We start from the raw sequence: 26,085 nt of genomic DNA on the forward strand, positions 1-26,085 counted from the left end.
AACTCAGGTTTACCTCACCATTCCGGAAAGAACTCAACATTGAGATTATAATTCACGGAGCATAAAAATCCACCCTTTTAATTAAGAGTATTATTTAGTGGTTTTTAATGTATTCAGAGCTGTACAACCATTATCACGATATATTTTTAGAATATTTTTACCACCCACAAGAAGTCACTCCTCACTTGCTTATAATATAGTCCCTCACATAGTAAATGGCATAGACGAAATGTAATCCCTGGTCTGTACACTTCGAGACAGTGGACATAGGGTGTCAAGCGTCTGCTCCCCCGCTCTGTTGGGGACATGTGTTGTCTCATTTTGTTGAAATTACTGCAAATCACCAGTGACTTTCTGATTGCCAAAATCATAAAACACCCATTTATCTGACTAGATCCTACTTGTCGGTTTTTACCACTTACTGTTTCTAGAAACTCATTAATGGTAAATTCTTTGGTCCTGGCAATGAAGGTTTTTACAGAAGTGAAGAGCTTTACAGTAAGGCCTAAGAAACTTATAAAATATTTATTTTTTAATTATTTTAAATGTGTAAACTATATTATAAATTGAAATTTTCTAAAGTAATACACATTAGAGAAAATTTAGAAAACATCTCACTTCTATGATCTTTGACATAATTTCTCCATCATTTATTCCTAGCTCTGACCTTGTTCACGTTGTCTGTAACTTTTTTCTCCCCTTTTCCTTCTTTGGAAAATGAGGATAATGACAGTGTATTTGACATTGTAAATGTCAAACAAGGTGATTTACATAAAATACACACTACAGACTTGCCACAGAATAAGTGCTCAGAATCTAATAAAGTACCTTGCTAGGTGCTAAATAGCTTTGACAGAATTGTCTAGTACAAATAGGGTGTACTTGAGAGGTGGATTTTTTTTCCCCCCAGAACTCCATGAACCTTTTAATGAGAGAAGGGCGAAAAAGGCTATGGACTTTGGATATTTTGGTAAAGGGTTATATCATGACATTATATTCCTTTACGGTTTTGCCCATGTCAAAGAATTTATGTATCTCTTATCTCAAGTGATACCATCCAGAGTTAGGTAGAGCAAGCCCTTTCTTTAAATAGCATTTACTATCATTGTACATACCTTAGAAATGAGAGTAGGGTAAGGGCCTACATCACAGAGTTAATTACTTAGTGGCAGAATCTGGGCTAGAACCCAGGTCTCCATCAAGTCTTTGCTCTTTTTTGCTCTGACCTGGTGCCTCAGCTCAGTCCTTTGAACCAAGTCTAAAGTTATGAACATCCTGTATATAAGAGATGGAAGGGTATTATCCCCAGTTGTCTTTAAAGTAACCTGTGTGCTGGTCATCTTCATTACCAATGTCATCCCAACAAAACTCACAGAATGTGCAATAGCATTGTTGTATTTTCATTGCTCTGGCCCATAGGTGGCTTCAGGGGAGGAAAAAAAAAAAAAAGGAAAACTCAGCCCCGGACAGTGAGTGTATTTCAAGAACTTGATAAATGCTGATGAATTATTTCAGTGTTACAAGGAGTAGAAGTAAGGGCTTAAGAGTTACTAGCTGGCATGTCAGACAGGTATTCCTAATGTATATCAGACATTAAAAGTAAACTCCCAAGAGTTGTCAACTTGAGCACATAGCTCTTTGAGAAAGGATCCCAGGCCCCTTCTTGCTGAAGTGAGACAGATGTGAAATGATGTTTACAGCTTCAGCTTTAATACAAACACTTGTCTCAGGGAGTCAGATACAATGGGAGGAGGCTTATCTCCTCTTTTGTGTTCCCTTGAGGCACACTGTGTGAAGAAGGCACTGATGAAAGTCTGTTTAAGGTCAGGAAGAATGGATGCACCTTTGAAATGACAAGTCTGATCCTCTTATTACTCCCCCACATAAAAATCTCTGCATTCTCTGCAGTTGACACTTGATCTCGGCCCAGGGCATGATCTTGCAGTTTGTGAGTTCGAGGCCCACTTAGGGCTCTGCACTGATGGTGCAGAGCCTGCTTGGGATTCTGTCTCTCCTTCTCTCTGACGGTCCCCCGGCTTGTCCTAATAAACTTAAAAAAAAAAAAAAAAATCTCTGCATTCTCTTCACAGGATGGTATCCAGATCCCTAGTAGGCCACACTCTGCATCCTTGAGTAGCTGCAGTTTGTCAGACTTCTCTGCATTGCCTCAGTGGTCGTCCCTTGTTACTCTGTGACAGAGACCTCCTCATTCTTTAAAAATTTTTTTTTTTCAACGTTTATTTATTTTTGGGACAGAGAGAGACAGAGCATGAACGGGGGAGGGGCAGAGAGAGGGAGACACAGAATCGGAAACAGGCTCCAGGCTCTGAGCCATCAGCCCAGAGCCTGACGCGGGGCTCGAACTCACGGACCTCGAGATCGTGACCTGAGCTGAAGTCGGACGCTTAACCGACTGAGCCATCCAGGCGCCCCAAGAGACCTCCTCATTCTTAATAGACCCTGGTTATATGTTGTCTTTGCTGGCCTTCACCCAAAGTTGCTCTCTCCCCTGCTCCCAGAGCATTTTGTTTATTTCTAAATAAGAGCAAATGTCAACCCATTATAAGTCCATGACTCTCTAGCATTAGTCAAGGATGGGAAATTTAACTTTTTATATCCTTCCTAGTGCCTACCAGGCAGCCAATGAAGTTTGCTACCTGATTTACTGGATGGGAAGTCCCTCAAAGTACTGTTAATCATCCCATGTTCTCCTATCTTGCCTGTTAACAAAAGTTCTACTGTTTTGGTTATTTCCATTTTATAAGTAATTTGTTTCCTTTTCTTTATAGGCAGCATAATTCGTTGTATGAGGCGCCTGGAAGAACTGCTTAGACAGATGTGTCAAGCAGCAAAAGCCATTGGAAATACTGAGCTGGAAAACAAATTTGCAGAAGGTCAGTATCCAGTCTATAAGCTTTTTCTAATAAGGCAAATCCTGTGAGACCTGAGTTCTTGACCACAATGTAGGAAGACTTTTTCAGATGCTTTCTAATGGAATGCCATGGAGGGCCATCTAGTAGTGTTTAAAGAAACTTTTAGAGTGTATGGGAAGAAGTTTTGGGATTTTATGTATAATCATTTGTAAGATTTTTTATTGAGTACTGTCTGCCAGGCATTGTTTTAAGCACTAGGGGATACAGCAGTGAACCAAAAAACCCACAAATCCCTGCCTTCATGGAGCTTACATTCTGGTGTGGGGAGATGTAAAATAAGTCAGCACTTAAAATATTTCAGGTGGTTGTAAGTCTACAGAAGAAAAAGAGGAAGAGACAATAGGAATTGAGAGATAGATGAGATGCCTGGGGGCCCTACTCAGGAGGTGGCATTAAGGCCCACTCAGGAGTCTATTCTTGATAGACTTAAGCAGCAGCACAAGGCCAGTGTGGCTAAAGCAGAGTGAGCAGTGAGTAGAATAGTATGAAGGAGAAAAGAAATTATCATTTTAACCCCTAGGCCCCGGCCTTTTTCCTGAAATGATTATTGGAGGTTTTGAACACAGGAGTGCTGTGCACTGGCTTGGGTTTCAGAGCAATTCTTGCTGTTGCATTGTAGGCCAGTCTGTAGATGAGCAAGGTGGAAGCAGGAAGACCAGATCATGGAAGGATAGCCAGTCCGAGGTGGTAGTGACAGAGGTGGGCGGTGGGTCTAACATGTTTACAGTTTGTTCTGTCTGACACAACCAGTGTCCTGAGACGAGGTGTTCAGAAACTGAGTTACGTTTCCTTATGCTCGATGGGGCAGACCTATTTCATCAACCCAAGTTTAAGTCTCTTTATATAAACTTTTTTTTTTTTTTAATGTTTATGTTTTGTTTTGAGAGAGAGAGTGCAAGCAGGGGAGGGACAGAGAGAGGGAGACACAGAATCTGAAGCAGGCTCCAGGCTCTGAGCTGTCAGCACAGAGCCCGAAGCAGGGCTCAAACCCATGAACCATGAGATCATGACCTGAGCTGAAGTCCCATGCTTAACTGACTGTGAACCACCCAGCCGCCCCTAAACATTTTTAGATAATAAAATTTGTCCTGTCTTCAGGCAGAAAGAATTTCACATGGTAAGTGAAAATACAGGATCTCCTGACATAGGCTGAAAGTACATGCTTTTGGGCCAATGACTTCTTTTGACAGTTTAGTCCTTTCCTCAGTAATAAATCTTTGTGAATAATTTGAACCACTCCCACCCCCTACATACACACACGGAGACATACTGGGCATTTCAGAGTCTAGCCTAAGTTTTTATGTTTCCCCCCTCTCAGAGGTGGCTGTGGACTCTTCCAGGTATCTTTTAGACCAACAGGGTCTTGTACCATCAGGATTGTTGTGTTAAAACCGCACCAGAGGGGAATCACGATCTTTGTGGTCTTAAAATTTTAAATCTTATTTTCTTTTCTTGTAGGAATCACCAAAATCAAGAGAGATATTGTATTTGCTGCCAGCCTCTACTTGTAAAAAGAGCCAGCGAAATGAATGTGGGATTTTAAAGTTTTCACCACCTGATTACAGCTGACTACATACAAATGCTTACACAAGTATTGATTTGGTTCTTTCATCTCAAGGCAGTCGTTCAAACATTTTAATACGTATTATGTTTAAATCAGGCATCATGCTAAGAAAGCATACATTACATACACATTTGTACATAAGCATTACATTTTTTTAATAAAAAAATGTACAGGTGGGCATTGTTTTAGTGAAAGGCTTAAAGTTTTTTAAATGAATTCAGAGCTATTAGATAACCACTGTGTTAAAGGGAACTATATACACACAGGTAAAGTGGGCATCCAAGAGGTATAGCAGCAGCAGTCCCTTAAAGGCTTGTACACCATGAAGAAAACGCATCCTCTTGCCTTCTGGTTGCAATCATTTTCCTTTAGAAAAGCGGGCCAGCTTGATCTGAGCACTCTGCTACCTTCAAGGTTGGTGATTGTTCCTATAGTGATTGCTTGCGGTTGGTGTTTCATGCAGAGTTGTATGAGAGTCCTCCTCTTTCCTTTCTTTAAAAGGAGAATTTCTCTCCCTGAAGAAATCTGATACATACACTACCTATAGAGAACAAATTCTACTTAGAATGGGACAAAAGTATTTAATGATGTAATTTAATTTTAAAAACCATATACATAGTTGTAACAGTTTGCAAAAAATAAATATAAACAAAAGGTGTATGTTAAAGGGTACAGAAAATTAGTGACCAACAGGAAGTTTTAATGTTAAAGGAAATTCTTCTAAAATTCGGAGTTGCTTAGTTAGGTCTTAAGTACAGCTTTACTCTGTTAGCACTTAAGGTATTCTTCAGTTCATACAAAAAAAACCCAAAACACCGTAGGCATAGCCTTTTACAAAACTACATGTAGTAGTAAGTTTTTATAACTTTTAGGAAAAGCAGCATAGTTTATTATCTGCTGTCTATCCTAACATGACTTAGTAACATTGGTGTTCTTAGTAAAAATTACTAAGCCACAGTATCTTCCTTTGTATAGTTTTTTTCAATAGCACATGTTTTCTACTTATTTATCCCAGTGTTTATCAGTATCAACAACATATAGGCTGCCGTCCTGTATACTTACAACTAAAATTGCCACCAGAGCTCCTTGAATGAGTCCAGTTAGTACATCACTCCAATGGTGCTTGTAGTCAGAAACTCGAGAAAGACCCACATAAATGGATACAGCAACAAGACCAAATTGCAGTGTGGGGCGTAAGAGTCTTGCCCAGTCTCCCTTCATCCTGGCTTGAAGGTAAAGCTAATAGAAAAGATAAGAATAAAGAGTTTAACATACCAACTAGAAACTTTAGTATCACCACACCCCTAAAGTGTTGGTGTTTGAAATGATTAATAGTCATTAAATGTTAATAGTCATTACCATTAATAACCACTGAATAATCAGAGTATAAATTATATATGGAATAGGGCTTTAGGCAAGCATTCTTATGCTCATTAACACCTGAAAAGTTAATCTTTTTAAAAACCAAAACAGGGGCGCCTGGGTGGCTCAGTCTGTTAAGTCTGACTTCAGCTCAGGTCATGATCTTGTGGTTCATGAGTTCAGGCCCCCATCAGGCTTTGTGCTGACAGCTCAGAGCCTGGAGCCTGCTTTGGATTCTGTGTCTCCCTCTCTGTGCCCCTCCCCTGTTCATGCTCTGTCTCTCTCTCTCAAAAATAAACATTTAAAAAGTTTTTTTTAAATTTTTTTTTTCAACGTCTATTTATTTTTTGGGGGGGACAGAGAGAGACACAGCATGAACGGGGGAGGGGCAGAGAGAGAGGGAGACACAGAATCGGAAACAGGCTCCAGGCTCCGAGTCATCAGCCCAGAGCCCGTCGCGGGGCTCGAACTCACAGACCGCGAGATCGTGACCTGGCTGAAGTCGGACGCTTAACCGACTGCGCCACCCAGGCGCCCCTAAAAAGTTTGTTTTTAAAAAAGCAAAACAAAAAGTGCTCAAGAAACTTGACTTTTAGAAGAGTTTATTACTGTATCTAGACTACTTTTGAAATTGTAAAAAAGACAATTGTTGACAGTGCCTCTTCCTGTGTTTTGTGTTATAATTCTGATTAAGAGGCAACTGTTATCATTAGTTCCAAGTCTTGGGATAAACTGCTAGCATTCTGAACACAAGGTTGTCCTTATTCTGGGCCAACCTACTAAGTTTTCTGCCCTGTTTATCTAGGGACTAAGTTTAATTCATTCAAACAGTTTACTTGACAGTTCCACAATCCTCAGATTACTTTAAAGGATAACGAAGAATAAATAATCTGTATTTATAATACAGTAATCTGCCTAAATAAGTACAGGTTCTCTGATCCAACAATGAAATACATTTTCTGATTAGCACCTATACACCCTTTTAGTTCCATGACTTTACACTAATCAGGTGAGAATTTCCCCTCTTCTCTGTCAGCCTGCCTTTGACTTTGGGTGCATCCCTAAAGACTTGACCCCCTTTAAGCAAATCTGGTCTCTTTTTTTGAAAAAAAATTTTTGCCTTATTTCTATCTAGTAAGAATATGCCTTCAAAGTATATTTCAAAAATTCTGTTTGATAATTTGTGATTCATACACTTAATCAAATGCATTCCTCAGAAAACAATGTATGTTGGCTGTGTGCATTGGCACTGCCTATTTGAAATAGATACACAATCCATTCCCAGCTCTTTGACCACTGCTGTGAGCATTCAGTTCTCAGCAGCTGGCAAAGACTCAGAGGTTATCTAATTTTATCAAGTTTTTTACATGGTTATACAACATGGTTGTAAAAGAACATGAGTTGTTCAACTGAATTGCACTCATTAGCTGGTTTAAAGTCCTACTGGCTTTCTGCAGAGCCCTTCCTTTCCTTTTTTGTTTGTTGTTGAAGCTATAAAAACATAAATAGTAAGAGGCTTGTCTCAACATTCTGGAGTTGAGAAGAAAGTCGGTTCTGGTTGAATCAAAGTTTGCATCTGGCAGCTGAAGCCAATTTGGCGACACAAACATGCCAGTTAGAGTCCCCTCACTAGTTCTACCTTAATTGGAATTTTTTTTTTTTCATTTTCAGGATAACAGTACCTTGAGTGAGGCTGAAGCCAGGTTTGGATATTACTGCCTAAAAGTGCAGCTGTCCCTATTCTGGTTATTTAGTTGCCTCTGCCTTTTCATATAATTGTTAAAGGCATTGGTTCTGCAGACTAAAAACATATACCTATGAGTTATAAATCCTTCTATGAATGTATCTTAGGGAGACCTGCATCTGTCTCTGCTAAGGACATAGCAAGAAAAAACAATACCAACTCTAAAATGGAACTTCCACTTAGTCCTATGTTGTGCTTTCAATTCAAAGGAAACTCAGGGCGCTGAAAGTCCTTCCTCACTTAGGATTCTAAAATCTTCAAACAGTATTTTCCTTCCAAAGACCCTGACTTTAACACAAGGTTCAATATACTTCAGATGAAACCTTTACCCCTTTAAGTTTTCCCCTTACATATCTACCCAAGTATAGGTGTTACCCCCATCTCTGGGGATCCAAAGATTACTTCATCCTAAGGGGGTACTAGGGATCCTCCCCCCCACCCCCCACCCCCACCCCATTGTGGTTATATACCTAACTTTGCCCTCCCTCTAGGCTCTGGCTCCTCTGATGACTAATGGCTGTGGCATGTATGCAGGCTGTGGTCAGAACAGTGGTCATAGCTCTGGGTGAGGTTGGCTAATTGTGCTTTGTATTTGCCTGCTCTGTGTTTCCCTGAGTCCAAGATACTCAAGGGAGCTCTGGGAAGGTCAGGCATCACTTAACCTATAGCCCTGTTCATCTTCATGAAAAATCTTCCATTTCAGTAGACCTCCAGGGGTAAATACTGAGTTTCTTGGACTTTGGATCACTTGCCAAGTCTAGACTTTGACAACTCCCCACCCATGTTGCCACACAGCTTCACCATATCTTCCTGGTGGCTCCATGTCCAAAGCCTTCTCAGGTTTTGCAGTACAGATCTCTTAAGCTCCTACCCTCTGAAGGCACTAGACATTTGAGTTCTACCACTCATCTAACTGCTTCCCAACATCATTACCTATTGGCTATTGTTTCCTTTTGCATTCTTTGACTTTGTGGGTTTATAACCTTTTATTCTGTTGCTTGTCCTTTAAGAGGAAAGAAAACAGCATATGCTCCTTTAAAAAGTTTCTGTCAAGGAAAGAATATGTTCCTAACTGCCTTAGAGAAACAATGTCTGAAGCTCTCACCACTGTTCTACTAGTCCTAGATATAGGGACAGAGCTCATGGATTAATGCCACAGCTGATAATAAGAAGGCTCTATAAGTCCCTGCCTTTGCAAACTCCATTCTTACCCCCAGTCCCCACACATACCTATGCCAATCATATAGGCACTAAAACACATTCAAGGGTCGCCTGTCTGGCTCAGTTTGTTAAGCATCCAACTCTGTTTCAGCTCAGGTCATGATCTCACAGTTCATGAGTTCTAGCCCTGCATGGGATTCTCTGTCTCCCTCTCTCTGCCCCTTCCCTGCTCAAAATCAACATTTAAACAACACACACACACACACACACATTGGTGGAAGGAAGTCCATTCCTTATCTTGGAAAACTCAGAAGAACTACAGAACTCTAATCCAACATTGTGTACAGTCCTGACAGACTCTCTGGCAATCTTACAAATTCCCCTCCGAGGCGGGGGCACTGTCTTCCCACAACACAGTTGAAGGGGGAAGGGGAAGCCCCATTTGAACCACACAGCTCTGCCTTTACTTTTGAGAGGACACTGAAGATGACCCATGACACGCCTGACCCAGACATCTGCTGCACTGTATTCTCCCTCTGGAATTTACACTGGAAGGATGAAAGGGTTCTCTTTTTTGTTAGAAGTGTAGAAAGGATACCTAAAAGGATACAGGATAGGCTACTTGCAAACTCAGCTTATAAGGATGTAAAAGCTATGGTTCAGCAATGACAGCAAGCCAGTGAGTAAATGGATCAGAATGGCAGCCACACTGAAAAGCCAGGCGACCAGTGAGACTGAGCAAGTTCAGTTCCGTTCCTGGTGGGAGGCTAGTTCTGGACTGTGTTATGTCTTTACTATCAACCTTTTTTTTTCTCTGGGAGATCGAAGTGAGTCAGTTGCTTACATACAACCAAAAGATAAAAAAGCTAATTACCAGCCACCCCTGTGTGTTTAACCAAAATCTCATTTTGTTTTAATTTGGATTCTGACTCAAATGATAAAATTTCACTTTTTAAATAGGTAAGTTTCAATTTGAAAAGGAAAACCATGTTTTTACACATGGGTTCAAATAGCAAGAAAACCCATGAAAACAAACATATTAAATGTCCACTGAAGTGGACATTGAAAGAGTCCATTAAATGTCCATTGAAAGAGAAGTCTGGCACTAAGCACAGGATTTACTTCCATGACTTCTTTCTACATACACTATAAGGTGTGAGCCTCTACCATAAGCCAAATAGTTATCTACCATCTCCTTCAGTCTCCTCTAGCCCATTCTGATTCTTCTCTGAGAGTGGTGCAGTTTGGCCTCACCTGGCCAATGAGTATTTAGGTCAGCTGGTGGGAGATGGGGTCCTGCAGAATGAGAGAGATTCTAAGCCTCTGGATCCCTCCTGATCCTAAACATCCAACTTTCTGGTGAAGGAAGCTCCAAAGTGGAAAGTTCACTACTAGAAATATGAGAAAGGGTAGAAAAGGCCAAACCTTTTCTACCTGAAAGACATAACCTGCAGCTGGTGTAGTTGGTCAAGGAAGTACTCCCCAGAATCAAAGACAACAGTCGTGTTTGTTGAAGGAACACCTGAGCCTACCACTAGGGTCACCCCTGCTGTCACATCGAGGAAAAGGCAGGAGGCATGTGGGTTTCCATAAGGCACAAACAGCATAAAGAAGTACTTATAGGAAAAGCAAAGATCTATCCTACACTTAACTAACCTTTACACTGCTCCCTGCCCCCATTTTCATCTATTGAAAAAGGCAGGATAGACCTATATACCACAGGAGGACTTGGAGCGGAAATCAACCTCAGGGCTCAAAAGGAAACCAGTGAGGCCTATCTCTATTCCTCCCTGTCTGCAGCAGGGGAACTATTATTTGAACCTGACCACACTGTGTTAGAGCACATCAGGTACAACCACTGATTGTACATAGGCCAGTATGTAGGGTTAAATGTCCAGCATCTTTTTTTTTTTTTTTTTAAGTGTCCTCTCTTAGTACTCGGCAATCAAAAAAGAATGAAATCTTGCCATTTGCAGCTATGTGGATGGAACTGGAGGGTATCGTACTAAGTGAAATTAGAGAAAGACAAAAATCATATGACTTCACTCATACGTGGACTTTAAGATAAACAAAACAGATGAACATAAGGGAAGGGAAACAAAAATAATATAAAAACCGAAGGGAACAAAACAGACAAGACTTATAAATACGGAGAACAAACTGAGGGTTACAGGAGGGGTTGTGGGAGGGGGGATGGGCTAAAGGGGTAAGGGGCACTAAGGGATCTACTCCTGAAATCATTTTTGCACTAATGATGCTAATTTGGATGTAAATTTTAAAAAATAAAAAACAAAATTAAAAAAGTGTCCACTCTTAACAAAAAACCTATTGAACATGGGATGGAAATAAGTTACTATGCCCAGTATTTTTTAAAAGAAATAAGGGCTTCTTAGTGGAGATCTTACTAGAGACTCATAAAGGCAATTTCTTATTCCTTAAGGCAACAAGGACAGAGGAATCGATATGCTCAATATAACCAGATATTTAAACCCAGAGAGGATTGTAGGAAGACACTCTACCATTCAGGCAGCAAATGCTTCCCTGACAAGTGCAGAGAGGTCTTCCTCCTAATCCAGAGAGAACCCAACACTGAATCTCTATGAAGAACCTCATGATAGTTTTATAGAGCACATGAAGACCTGGTCAAAATAAATAGGAGTTTTCAATGTACAGGGCCACAATGGAACAAAATTAGAAGGTACACGTTTTTCTTTTTTCTTTTTTTTTTGTAAAAATTATTATATATACATCTTTTTTGAATAAGGAAATTCAATGTCTGTTGACGCAACTTTGGTATTCTTTGATTATTTTATTATCCCCAAAGGGTAGAATATAGCCTTTTTTTGCCTAAAATTTCTAAAAAAAAATATTAGCTTCTATTAAACTAACTATTCTATTAAAACAGATTGCTATTTTAAAATCTGATTGCTAATCAAAATATTTTTTGAAGCTGATTTATTTTGCCTTTCCTTGATCCTGTAACACTTAACTGCAAATGTTGTTGTCTCACAAGAGTTTCTTAACCTATTCTTAAAATGAGAGGGTTATTTTTTTTTTTTTCCTTTTTTCAATTTTAGAGTTGGTAGGCCAGCTTGCAAGCTATGAATGGTTTTCACATTCGGGGTGCCTGGGTGGCTCACTAGGTTGAGCATCTGACTTCTGATTTTGGTTCAGGTCGTGATCTCCCGAATCAGGATCGAGCCCCGCAGCAGCGAGAATGCAGAGCCTGCTAGCAATTGTCTCTTTCGCTCTCTGTCCCTCCCCCACTTGTGATCATACTCTCTACATAAACAACTGAACATTTTTAAAGAATAGTTTCCCCATTTTAAAGGACTTTTTAAAAGAAGAATATGCAACTGAGATTGCATGTGGCCCACAAAGCCTATGATCTGACCTCTTACTGAAATCTTCTGCCGACTCCTGGACTAGACCAAAAGCAGCATGTTCAACACAAAGAGATATTCCTTGCTCTACTTATTTGAAATACAGCTTCTAAGTCTAAGCCAGGCAATATATTGTTCCACCTACATTTGATGACAGAACTGGCCAGGAGAACACCCTAAGACTGACCTTTGTTTAGTCTTCTCTAGGCTTCAATTTCACCATCTTTAGGATTCACAGAGTTCCTAAATTTAGATGTAGAATCCCATGTTACAATTAAGATCCATGTAGTTCCTGGGCTCTGTTCACTTGCCCAATGCTCAGCATTAATTCACAACTTGGAAAACATCTTCATGAAATATCACTAGGTAATACATGGTGAGTGAGAGGTAAGGGGTTGTACAAATCTTAAGGAAATCAAAGAGCCAGATTCAGACAAGTGGGCAACACTATCCAAACACAGCAGGTGGGGGTGGTGAGACCCAGACACAAGCCTTTCTGTGGCAGGGAAGGGGGTCTAGCTGAAGCACCTACACTAAGGTACTTGGGCCCCCACTATGGTAATTTATACAGGAATTTCATAAAAGACAGTGACATAAACAATCTGAGATTTCAGGCTCAATAGTACAGTGCTGGGAGAATTTTTTAGTGCATTCCTTTAGTATATTCCAATACATTCCATTTATATATATGGACTGAAAAAAGAACAGTCTCATAACATGGTTCTTTCCTGGACAGTCAAGTAAATTTGGAATCTTTGGCATTCAGCCTAGTTCAACAGACATCACTAAGCACAGAAACTAGCTATGTGCAAAGAAGCCAGGCCATATGCTCCTGCCAGCCTAGGTGGTTTTCATGGGTGCTGACTGGCACTGTGTGAAGTGCAGGGCTGGGCTGCCTGCCAGAGGTGAACAACAATGGTCAGGAATATCTTCTCTTAAGATACTTCTTCAAGTAGAAGTTAATTTCTGGGTGTCAGGATTTCCTGACAAATTTTGACTATCAAAAGCCATCCTCAGAATTTAAATGACTGTACATCTCCACCCAAATCTGGGACTGGCCCATGATGCCAAGATGCCTAGGGAAACAAGATGAGTCATTGCCTAAGGAATTGGCAGAGGAGGTGGAGTGGTTAAATGTTGTATATAAATGTGAAAGCTGGAAAGCGGGAGCCATCTGTGTGTTCAGGGGCTGAAATAAAAGCTTGGGCCTACATCCACATCAAGTAAATATTTCCACTGCTTAGAGTCAGTGAAATGCAGTGCACGACTGCTCCGGCCAACTTTCTTCTCCAGAAAGGCCTTGGTCTCTGAGAAACATATTTATTGGAACTTTTCATTATAACTTTATATCTAATAGCTCATACCCAATTACCAAACTACAGTGTCGGTAATTTTCCCTCTGCTTATAGCCATAACTTGCCTCCTCATATGCTCCTGGGTGTCCACAGAGCAGGCTTACCACTGAGGCCCTCTAAATAATCATTTTGTCTTCTGTACATTAGTTTTATATTTTACAGAAGAGCCCTCAGTAAAAGTTTATATCTGACTGAATATACATCTATTTTGAGAAGGGTCAAAGGAGCAAAGATGAACAGTAAACTATAGGATATGGACACTGATACATCTAAGAATATACTTTACAATTAAAAACAGGTGGTAAAAGATGTATGTCATCACCTGACCTTCAAAATAATTGGACTAGGGTTAAGATCAAGCAGAGAATCAGCAAACCAAGGGAACCTGATTAATAAGAGACCAGTAGAGAGCTTACAGACCTTAATAGCCTCCCAAGGCCCCTACTTCTCCATTTATAAAAAGGGTGGCAACCATCCCTCTTCTACTTCATGAGGATTACTAGAGTCAACAATTAAAGTAGTATCAACGCAAATCATCTGTATCAACCTCAGATTCTTTTTTTTTCTTTTTTACATTTTATTTATTTAGTTTAAATTTATTTATGTATTTCCTTAGTATTTATTTTTTCAAGTTTTTATTTAATCTTTTTTTAATTTTTTAAGTTAATTTATTTTTATTTTTTATTTTTTTAAAAATTTTTTTTTCAACGTTTATTTATTTTTGGGACAGAGAGAGACAGAGCACGAATGGGGGAGGGGCAGAGAGAGGGAGACACAGAATCGGAAACAGGCTCCAGGCTCTGAGCCATCAGCCCAGAGCCCGACGTGGGGCTCGAACTCACGGACCGTGAGATCATGACCTGGCTGAAGTCAGACGCTTAACCGACTGCGCCACCCAGGCGCCCCTAAGTTAATTTATTTTTGAGAGGGAGAAGCAGAAAGGGGGAGAGAGAGAGAATCCCAAGAAGGCTCTGCACAGTCAGAACCCACGACGAACTACACTGTTCGAACCCACCAACCCTGAGATTGTGACCTGAGCTGAAATCAAGAGTGGGGCGCCCAACCAACTGGAGCACCCAGGTGCAGATTATTAAGTCTCTCTCCTTAAACACTGAAAAGATACTGATACATGCAGATGAAGGACCTAACAAAGCTCAAAACCTACCCTGGTGAGGTCGGCTGTGGGCACACAAATCACATTCAAACGTTCAAAAGCCATCAGTGTAGTCACAAACTTGTGCTTTGGGAAGATTTCTCAGGCTACTAATGGCTCTAGCCTTCATCACCCCCTGTCTCTATGCCCTATTTAAAAAGAAAAATATACAGTGGCTCCTTTTAGAAAGAATGCTAACTTTTCCTAGTAAGATAAATGAACAGAGGATATTGGAATAGTACTTCTTGTTACTCTCTTCAAACAAGTCACATTCCTCATGGCACGTTTTCAGAAACATTTGGGTGTGTGTTTTCAAAAAGAAGCCCTAAATTCTGCTGAATTAGTACCCTGTTGCTTCCTCACAAAATTAAATTAACCTAAGACAAAAGACTTAAAATCCAGAAATGCTGAAGAAGCCAAAATTAGTTCTACTGAAATGGTTGTGAAATTGTGGGTTTGAATTTTATATAACACACACATCTGTAATTTTTATATTCTTCTGACTTTTCAAATTTGGTTTTTCCAATAAAAGCAGGATTCTGGTAAAAATTGATTTTAAAATCTCTCTAAATGAGACCAAATTAACTCCCAGCAGTCTACTCTTAATATTATATATATCATGGACTTATATGTAAGCATTAAATACTTCTATAGCACTTAATGTGACCAAGGGGGAGAAAAAATTTACATAGAACACAACTATATAAAAGTCCATTCATAAGACTAAAAGTTACAGCTGATCCTTTAGGGTGAAGATCTTCTCCCCCTCTCTTAAGAGTTTTTCTAACAAATTTTGTTGAAAATTTGTTGGAACTTTGTTGGAATTTATTGGAAATTTGTTCTTAACTTTATATAAAGAGAGATAGAGACAGAGACAGACGGAAACTGGGAACATTATAAAAAATAAGTCAACTGAATTGACTTTTAAAGACTCCTTGTAGGGGCACCTGGGTTGCTCAGTCTGTTGAGAGCCCAACTCTTGATTTCAGCTCCAGTTATGATCCCAGGGTAGTGGGATTGAGCCCTACTTAAGATTCTTTCTCTCTCCCTCTGCCACTCTCCCCTGCTCCTGCTCTCTCTCTCTCTCTCTCAAATCATACATACATACATACATATTCCTTGTATATGCCCTAAAGCTGGGTCTTCCTAAAGCTACTCTGGATACACATTTGTCTCTAGGTATGAAGAATGTAGATGCAAATATTTTCTAACTCTTCACCGTCAGCTTTGTATACTGCAGGTGCAAATGGCCATGCTGCTTTCTGGACTAGCAATTAGAAGTGGACCTGAAAACCGTATACATGAAAAGCTCCTGAAGCAGCAACTGCCTCTCCCAGAAGCCGAAACCTTTCTAGTCCCGTGGAAAGCCATCAATGAAATACTTCAGAAGGTGAAAGGAAAATAAAACCTACTCAAAAAGAAGCAACAACTGCCATCACATCAGCTAATCAAAACTCAACTCCTAAACCCAGCAGCCGCCAGGAGGAAAGAGGCCAGGCTGCTGCACCCTCCTGCCAAGCACAGGGGGCCAGGGCTCCCAGTTAGGGTAAGGTTATCACAGCAGCGGTCAACTTCGCCTGGTATTTCAGATCAGTGACCTGCTGTGATTACACAGAAGGTGTTGCTACGTTCCAGGAAATATGTCCCAAAGGGAGGGCACACATCAACCAATTCTTAGCACCAGGTTTACAGATTTGATGATAAGGTTTCTACCGCTGTCAGGAAAAACCTGCTTCAACAGTGAAGACTCCCTACAGTCCTGAAGGTTCTCAATTTGCAACCTGCTCCCTAATTGTGTCCGTTTGCTACCTTTAAATGAAGGACAAAAATACTTCTGAACAGTTGTAACTGGCTTTGGCAGAAGCACAGGCATCCATTCTCTCAACTGCGGCCAGCAATGGAGCACAGCTGATGAGATGCCAGGGGTGGCCACACAGGAGAGGACACCCAGGCTGAACACATGAATTGTATGCGGTACATAATCCCCCATAAACAGAGTACTTACTGCCACGAACAGCATGCAGTACATGGAAAATGAAGAGTGGCCCGAGTAAAAAGACAATCTAGAAGAGAAAGAAGAGAAATGTCAATTTTCCTTGCTAGAGGCAGATAACAGTCTTGCTATCCTAAATCTTACGCCATAATAAGTACATCTCTTTCCCCTCACCTTAGAAATCAGATGAGTGGGGAACAGGGACAGTTAGGACAGAAACATTGTAGTCTTGAGGGACGGGGTGTCTTATTACTGAGACTTCCAGGGCAGAGACAAACATTTCTCAATTAATACCTGACAAGCCATAACTAGTATAAATGGTCTGACTTCATGACATATAAACTTAACTGACCATGATTTAAGTTTTATTTTCTACTTGCAGAGTTTGTCCCTGAGTACTAGTAATACCTCCTTTGGAACACTCAGAAGTTGACTACCTTTTCAAAAATAAAATCACTTTTAAAAAATTAAAAGTGGCATTTTAGCATTTTAAACAGGCACACATCTTGCCTTAGAATTCCCACCAAAGTGCTTTTGTTTGACATATATTTTAAAATTATACACTGACAGTCCTGTACCAGATGAATCCTCTTTCAATATTATATTCTGTAAACATGTGAATATTTACCACCTAAAAATGACAGAATGCTTGCAAAACTTAATTTTATGGCGCTTTTTGAAAAGGGGAAAGCTCACTAACATTCATGATCTAAGTTCTGCTTACATAGTACTGGCCAGTGATGCAGAAAAGGCAAGCACACACATCTGACAAAGTAAAAGTACTCCATGCAAATGCAAAAGATGTATCAAGCAAATAATTAGGATGTTTTCCTACATAGAATAAGAAAACCAAGAAAGGCAGGCTTTTAAGTATTTTACTTATTACACCTTGCTTGATTCAAAAGGAATTTGGTTCCCTGGATTCAGCGAAGAGAATTTAAAACATCAGAATGTCAATCTGTATATGCAACTAAGGGTGGGTGGCAGAAGAGATTTCTTAAGCCTGTATTGGCGATGATCTACCAAGAATTATGATAGTCTTTTTCATAATCAGACACATCTCTAAGAAAATGAGTATTCTCACTTCTTGTACCAGCTAGGAATTATGTGATTAAATCTGATAATTATTGTGAATTTAATCTATGTAAAACAAGAAAAATAAATTACTTTTAGCCTTACTATTTGGCTGTAGAGAACAGATCAATACAAATCCTTACTTTAAATCAGATAATTAGAGCAGAGTTCTGTACATTTTATGTTTCAGTAAGTTATACTGACGAACCTATAAGTAAATAAAAGCCAATTTCAAGGACTGTCAAATCCTATCAAGCCAACACAACCACGATCAAAGAAATGTTTTCAAAGCCAAGCAAGTTCAAAGTTTCACAAAGACTTTATGTTCAGAGTATTCACTGTACACTGTGCTACAAAGTCATAAATTCAAAAGTATGTGATAGTTTTAAAGAGTTCTGATTCAGTCAGATTTCGTTAGTTGAAAACAAAATGGTTTCGGTTTTTTATTCTAAGTGCATAAACAGACATTTTATTCAGTATAGAATCAGCCAAACAATAACCTGTGACTTCAACAAATGGATTAAAAGACACAAATAAGAACTCTATTTGACCTAAGCCTCTAAGTCTTCTTCACCCACAGTAAGTGATCAAATAGATCATGGTAATACGGACTTTTATTACCATTAAAAACAGAATAAAACACCAAAAAATAAAATTATTTTCATACTCCATATACATCTCTTTACTGGAATCTCTCGGAGATACAGGTCTTATGTCTGAAACTCACAAATGAACAAATAATTTTATAAGTAGTTTCACAAAATCTGAAAACTAGGAACACCTGGCTGGCTCAAGTCAGTACAGCAACAAGACCCTTGATCTCGGGATTGAGAGTTCAAGCCCCATGTGGCATGTAGAGATTACTTAAACATAAAATCTTTAAAAAATAATAAAAATAAAATAAGATCTCAAATGTAGTGAAAATGCAGAATGTTTTCATCATAGTAACCTCACTGAAATGTTTAAGATTTTGGTCCTGGCCTCCAAACACCACCCTGTTCTTAGATTTCCACCAATCCTAGGCTACCTATCTGACTTCATTATAATTCCTCCAATGAATGTACACAGATAAATAACTACACCAGCTTTCCATCAAAGCTTAAGAAAGTCTTTTCAGAAAGAAAATTTACAGAAAAAAAAATATATATATTCTGAAATGCAGCTATTTTCACTAGCTCAGGCATGGACTATTAAACTGAGCGTGTAGACAAGTCTTGACAGTACAACTTACTGTGAATGGGATTCTATTCCAAATGCCAAACTTCAGATTTTCTCTCTCTTGGGAGAGCTCATTAAACTTGGCCTGAATCCCAAAGTCATAGCCTTATAGCCATCCACCCCTACTGTGTCTGTCAGCTCCCCCTCCTCAAGCCATCATTCTTCCATCTCAGTTTTCCAACATCTACATAAATGCTCAGCCTTATCAACTGGCAAACAGGCAAAAAACAGCCAAATCCAACCTGTATCAGTCATCAGAAGCAAGCAACTCACATAAAGTGTTTCTTCATTTTTTACATGCATTTACGAAGTATTTTGGGGCTCATGAGGAGATTGAATCACAACCTCCTAAATCATCTCAATGTTCTTGCCCTCCCTCAGATTTTCCTCCTCCCACACCCCAAAGTTAAAAGGCACAAACCAATTATATCTTTAGCTATTCTCTTAGTTTGAAATGTCTACTTTGCATTCAACGTTGAATGATGGGTTTCCTGAATACAGAACTGTAAGTTAATGCTTTTTTTCTCATTACTTTGAGGGTATCATTAGACTATCTTCCGGTTTCTACTTCTCTATTAAAATAGAAGCTATCTGTCTGCCATTCCCTTCTGGGTTACCCGTCCTTTGAAACTGCCCCCAACCCCAGCACCTCCACACCAAAGTCTCCACTATTCTCCAGTCTCACGATCATATGTCTAGTAGGAATGTCTTCTTCTTTATCTGATTTAGTATTCGTTGGCTTCTCATTTGTATACTTCACCCAATGCTGAACAGGGTTCAGCCATCATACCTTTTCTTTGACTGTTATGTCTCCTCCATGCTCTTCTCTTTTTCTGAGATTCAACATGTTCAACATGTGACACATTTTCATCCTATCTCTCCGTATCTCTTAACCTTTCTTTTATACTTTTAATCTTGGTCTGTCTTCCATTTCAGCTCTGAGCCCTTTCACTGTGTCTAATGTGCTTAACCAGTCTATTTATTTACATTACTATGTATCATTTATAAAAGATCCCTTTGGTTCTTTTTCAAACCTATGGTCATTTTCCACTCTTTATCCTACATTATATTCTCAATCTCTTATTTATACACAGTAGACAAACTTATTTTATATTCCATATGGTAATTCTAATATCCACAGCCTTTGAGAGCTTCTGTAGTTTGTCTTATCTCCTGACTCTCAGCATAGTTTTCTTCTATGGATGTTCATTCTTATGAGCTCGTGTCCTTGGAACTCTATCTGTGGGGAATCGTAGAGGCCTTGGTTTAAAAAGAGTTCTTCCACAGATGTTTGTTCTCTCCTGATGGGTTCACTACCAATCCATTTTAAAATTCTTTTTTTTTTTTTAAAGCCACCTACATAGTATGAATTCTGGCCCCAGAACAGTGTGACTGTGGCCCTCTAGTTAAAATTCTTTCTGACAGCCCCCCCACCCCCCAGGAGGATGTGGCCCTTTGGGAGTCCTTAAATTATCCCAGAGTCTCCCCTCTGTCCACACTGCACTGGCCTCAGCCTTTATCTCTTGTGCCCCATGTTCAGAGCCCATCCAAACTCAGTCTAGGCTACCAGAAAGTGGCGCATAATTTCAGGGCACATATAAGGTTTACAGCATTAACAAATCCCAACCTCAGGAAAATTCCTTTACTTTCTCATAAGCATGGCTATTTATTAAAAAGATTTATTTATTTATGTTTATATATGTTTTAATACAGAATACATACCAACATATGCATATGTGGTGTAATATATTACCCGGCACATGTAAGTCTATCAGTAAGTATTTCTAATCCTCTATATGGCCAGAAATAGAGGCAGGCTTTTTTAAAACAATAATGAGGACTAATAAAATGTTATCTAGTATCAGCTACTTTACTAGGACACATATACTTTGGCAAAAAGAGTTTGTTTTTCATTACAAAGGGGTCAATGCTCATAAATGTTTCCAATTATTACTATTCCACCACTTCACTAGCTACTAGTACCTTCTATGTGCAGGTATTTAATACACAGTATTTCCACTCTATAAAAATCCCCATGGTGGGGGCTGTCAATCCTATTTTGTACATAGAGACCCTGAACCTCCCAGAGGTTCATTAACTGGCTCAAAAATCACATCACTTTGAGGCTTAAATCTGAGTCCTCACAACTCTTTCCCACTGTGCCATGATCCCACTCCTATGGAAGGCAGGGTAGACCCAGAGGCAGCACTGATCCTGCCATCTCCCGAGGGATCTGGGAGCAATCATTAGAAAGAACAGGAGTACAAGCTTACACGGGGCAACTTGTGTGAAGTTAAAATGTAAAGAAGAATTTAGATAATCTATGAAAAACCAAATATCAATGTGGAAATTATTTTAAGAGAATACTAATTTGTCCTTTGTCCACTCTAAAGGCCAAGTAAAAGGAAGTCAAACTGCAACATGAGGCATTTTCTCCAAATGTTATTTCCTGATTACAAAGTGTACACAATAGCAAATTAACTTGAAGGACATGATAAATTTCCCTTCTGCGGTAACCTTTAAACATAGAATGACCCTGTAATAAAGTTAAAACATGTCCCAAACAAATGCACAAAGGAACAGTTTCCCAAGTATTAGTACTATTTTATTTCAAAAGGATTTTTACAAGCAATAGCTGTGCTAAATGCTCAGGTAATGAGCTCTCAGGCTGTTATCTTTAAAAATCTCGCCTGGGTGGCGCAGTCGGTTAAGTGTCCGACTTCAGCCAGGTCACGATCTCGCGGTCCGTGAGTTTGAGCCCCGCGTCGGGCTCTGGGCTGATGGCTCGGAGCCTGGAGCCTGTTTCCGATTCTGTGTCTCCCTCTCTCTCTGCCCCTCCCCCATTCATGCTCTGTCTCTCTCTGTCCCAAAAATAAATAAACGTTGAAAAAAAAAATTAATTAAAAAAAAAAAAAAATCTCACATCTAAGATACCGGGGGAGTCAAGTAGGCAGTGAATGGGGAAAATGGGGACTCTCACAGTGCACTGATGTGAGTGCACACTTTTTTTTTTTTAATTTTTTTTTTTCAACGTTTATTTATTTTTGGGACAGAGAGAGACAGAGCATGAACGGGGGAGGGGCAGAGAGAGAGGGAGACACAGAATCAGAAACAGGCTCCAGGCTCTGAGCCATCAGCCCAGAGCCTGACGTGGGGCTCGAACTCACGGACCGCGAGGTCGTGACCTGGCTGAAGTCGGACGCTTAACCGACTGCGCCACCCAGGCGCCCCGAGTGCACACTTTTCAAAGGGTGATTTGACAATATCTATCTGTATGTAAACCCACCCTATTTTTCCACTCAGTAATTCCACTTGAGGGCATCTATGCCAGCAAAACATGCATGAGTGCAAAGATGTTTGCTGCAACACAGCTACACCAACTCGAAGACAATGGTTCTATCACTATTCTTCTGAATACTCTAAGTTAGCTAAAATGAATTAAATTAACTCTATGTGAACTGACAAATTATCTCCAGGGCACATTTTAAAATATGTCATTTATTTACACCATATAAAACATACACCTTCACATTTAATGTAACAATACACAGAAAAACAAGGACATACAAACTGTCATAGGGAAAGGAATCACATGGAGATTAAAAAAAATCTTTCCCAGGGGCACCTGGGTGGCTCAGTCGGTTGGGCGTCCGACTTTGGCTCAGGTCATGATCTCGCAGTTTGTGAGTTCGAGCCCCGTGTCAGGCTCTGTCAGGCTCAGAGCCTAGAGCCTGCTTCAGATTCTGTGTCTCTCCATCTCTCAGCCCCTCCCCTGCTCGTGCTCTGTGTCTGTCTCTTAATAATAAACATTAAAAAAATTTTTTTTAATCTTTCCCATTTTACAGTGATAATATTACTGTAATAATACAGTAATATTGTGTATACAGTAATACAGTAATACTGTAATAATACAGTAATATTACCAGACAATACAACCTGGTATTACAGGGATTATTTACATATACACACACACACACACACACACAACACACATTTATATTTTTACATATATTTATATTTTATATATAAATACAAACAATGATAATCAAAATATCTGATATGCCTGCTTACACATTTCCTACAAACCTCTTCCACATCAAACACTCACGCATGCACCCAAACTCCTCTCCCCAAGCAGCAGTGTCTGAGCACACGCACCGTGCCTTCACATTCACGCCCAGAGCCCAGCAGTGACCTGAGCCCTGGAAGCTTGTTCTCACATCTCTCAATGAAATGTCTTGACATTTATGTGTATTTTTAAATATCACAAGTGTTTCTAGAAACGTATCTGCACATAATTTCATACCACTGAAATTCAGCATATGAACTCTGGTTATTACAAGTAACAGAGCCAATAAACATGTGATTTTGATACATGTGTTTGGAAGGGGGGAAATTTTTTTTAAAAATCAGATTTCTAGAGATGTCTAGAAATACAAGAACCATAGGATATCTCTCCCCCAAAGGTTACAGAGACAAAGATGAAGGTAATAAATGGCAAAAGAATATAAGATGGTCCCAACCAAAATTAATTTAAGTAAAATACAGCAAAAATCAGGTAAATTCATCTTATTTGCTTGAACCAATCAGAGACTGAGAAATTATTTCACAGCAGCAAAAACTGTCATATATTTCTTGAGTTATTTTTTACAATGATTTTTACTATATTTCCATTTAAAGCTACAATGAATGTATATGGCATCAATTTTAACCAAGCCATATTATATTAAAGTGACATGCCTATCTGAAATAAAACAGATGTGAGTATCCTATTTTATTCATTAATATTAATGCATCAGCATCAAATACCACTTCATAGCCACTAACATCAATGAACCATATACCAAACAATCTAATTAATATCTGTAGATATCACATCATGAACCTTAAAGGAGAGAAACCAGCAGGACTGTGAGAAAGGAAAAAAGGGGAGAAAGCAGGACACAATTCGTATGTGTACAGGGTATTTTAAACTCTTGATTAAATAAACCAAGTGATGATTTAAAAAACCAACTGATGATTAAAAACAAATGATCATGTGTCTTCTGTTTATGGGAGACTCATATGGAAGGCAGGACCCTAAAAAGTACAAAGTTGCTGAGAACTCTGAGATAAAGTAAAACTGGGTGTGTCTTGAAAATCAGATGACTGGGGCATAAATGGTTCTACACTCTGAACAGGGAAACTCTGTGTCTCTGACAGATGAGCAGAGATTAGGTTGTGACAAAGGTTACTGACAGAAGGGTAAAACATACTTAAGTGCACTGACCAGGGGAAGAGAGGTCACAAGTTCCCCATGGCATGAGAGAAAAATTGATGACTTGGTGTACAAAGACTCCAAATCACCACAGTAGCACTACCTAAGACTTAAAAAGGAAACAAAGGGCAAATGGTAGATTAAACAGAGGACATAACTCTGAAGCATTCCTATGCCAGCAACTAGTAATGCTTTACCTACCTCCTACCCTCCCCCTCGCCTTTTTTTAAACACACTGAACAAAGAAGACTACCCTCACTAAAAAGTAGATTTCAGAGCGAGATAGATAGAAGGAAAAGCCAGTTCTAAATCAAGTGCTCGGGTGTTTTTTAAAGGGGAAGAATGCTAGCCAGAGACAAGACTGCAAGCAAGACCTCTACTTTCAAGCCTTTCCCAAAAAGAAAACCTGAAGGCCAGCAAAGCCTGTGACCACCTGGCTAGCACACTCCACTTCCCACCCTAATGCAGATCACAAAATCACCACTAACTCTTTGTCACTAGGCTCAGGAAGGATGAGGTGCATTGATGTGGATGTTGCCAGTAGCAAGAGAAAAGGGAAAAGCCCCCACAAATACAAAATTATTAGAGCCCAATAGGAAGCTGGCCAGACAGGTCACTCTCCGTTCCTTTCAGAACAGAGCAGGGGACATCGCACTAGAGCTCGTGTTACCAGAGGACTAGCAGAGTGCCACAGCACTTCTCACACAACCTTTCTACCCAACGGACAAAGCAGGAGAGTCACACTTCCTTTAGTATCTGAAGTTCTTCTGCATTAGAAGAAAACAAAGCTGAGGTCATACAATATTTAGGTATCCATGTTAGTACATTTAGATTAGAACTGAGTGGAGGAAAGCTGAATATTTTTTACAAGTATAAAAACAAAACCACACCCACCTTACTCTCCTGCTTCAGGTCTTTCACTTGCACAAACTGCTGATTTAGAGTAACAGACTCTTCCTGAGCCCACCAACTACTGTGGAACCATCATCATCTGCTACCCAACTACTTACAATTCCCAATATACACCATGTTTCATGGTCTCTGTGTTTCTTCATCACTGTGCCTGGAATGAGCCTCCCAACTTTGATAATTACTTCACAAGAGTCAATTCAGCCACTATTTCCTCCAAGAAACCTTTCTTCAGCAGCTAGGCTGAAGTTATCTCCCTTTCTTCAAAAAGGAAAGAGATGTCTATCATCAGTGAACACATCTATCCCTGAATCCACCTTCTACAGTAAATCATCTGTTGTAGTACTTTCTTCCTCCATTCCACCCAAAGCTGGGTAGGGACAGGACAAGACTTATAAATAGGAATATCTGGGTTTTTTATTTTAATTATCACAGATGTTCATTAGAAAAATTCAGAAGGTACAGCAAATCAAAAGAAAAACTGCTGATAAATTCCCAACCTCCCTGAGATCCCATCTTTTTTCCTTATTTTTTTAAATTATTATTTATTTGAGACAGGGTGTATGCGACAATGGGGGGGAGGGGGAGAGAGAGAGAGAGAGAGAGAGAGAGAGAGAGAGAGAGAGAGAGAGAATGAATCTTAAGCAGGCTCCACATTCAGTGTGGAGCCCAATGCGTGGCTCCATCTCACGACCATGGGATCATGACCTGAGCTGAAATCAAGAGTCGGATGCTCAACTGACTGGGCCACCCAGGTGCACCGAAGATCCCATCTTACTACATGTTGTAGCCCTAACACCCAGTACTGTTACATCAACCATAAATTATAAAGTATGTGCTCAATACATTTTTTAAGCTAAAACTGAATCTAATGTCTTGATGATAAATGGATTTTTATGTAGTTATGCCAGAAAATATAAAATTCTTACTTTTCATATTTTATCTTTTTTTTTACTTTTCATATTTAAAATTTTTTTCA

At 39.6% G+C, this 26,085-nt stretch overlaps 2 protein-coding genes across 4 annotated transcripts in view; one reads left to right on the forward strand and one right to left on the reverse strand.

Moving 5' to 3' along the window:
• Window positions 1–4,677, forward strand: part of MTREX (Mtr4 exosome RNA helicase) — a 110,086-nt gene extending 105,409 nt beyond the window's left edge. Inside the window, exons 26-27 of the mRNA XM_043590508.1 lie at window positions 2,790–2,894; window positions 4,392–4,677. Of these exons, the coding sequence (XP_043446443.1) occupies window positions 2,790–2,894; window positions 4,392–4,444 (158 nt within the window). The 3' untranslated portion in view covers window positions 4,445–4,677. The remainder of the gene's footprint in view (window positions 1–2,789; window positions 2,895–4,391) is intronic.
• The window catches only part of PLPP1 (phospholipid phosphatase 1), a 90,660-nt gene continuing 69,129 nt past the window's right edge, over window positions 4,555–26,085 (reverse strand). For all 3 annotated transcript variants that reach the window (XM_043590512.1, XM_043590516.1, XM_043590519.1), the window contains 3 exons: window positions 16,661–16,718; window positions 5,560–5,736; window positions 4,555–5,038 (listed from right to left, as the gene is read on the reverse strand). In XM_043590512.1, coding sequence (XP_043446447.1) covers window positions 4,907–5,038; window positions 5,560–5,736; window positions 16,661–16,718 — 367 coding nt within the window. In that variant the 3' untranslated portion in view covers window positions 4,555–4,906. The remainder of the gene's footprint in view (window positions 5,039–5,559; window positions 5,737–16,660; window positions 16,719–26,085) is intronic.

Source organism: Prionailurus bengalensis, chromosome A1 (assembly GCF_016509475.1).
Source record: "Prionailurus bengalensis isolate Pbe53 chromosome A1, Fcat_Pben_1.1_paternal_pri, whole genome shotgun sequence".
Taxonomy (NCBI): Eukaryota; Metazoa; Chordata; class Mammalia; order Carnivora; family Felidae; genus Prionailurus; species Prionailurus bengalensis.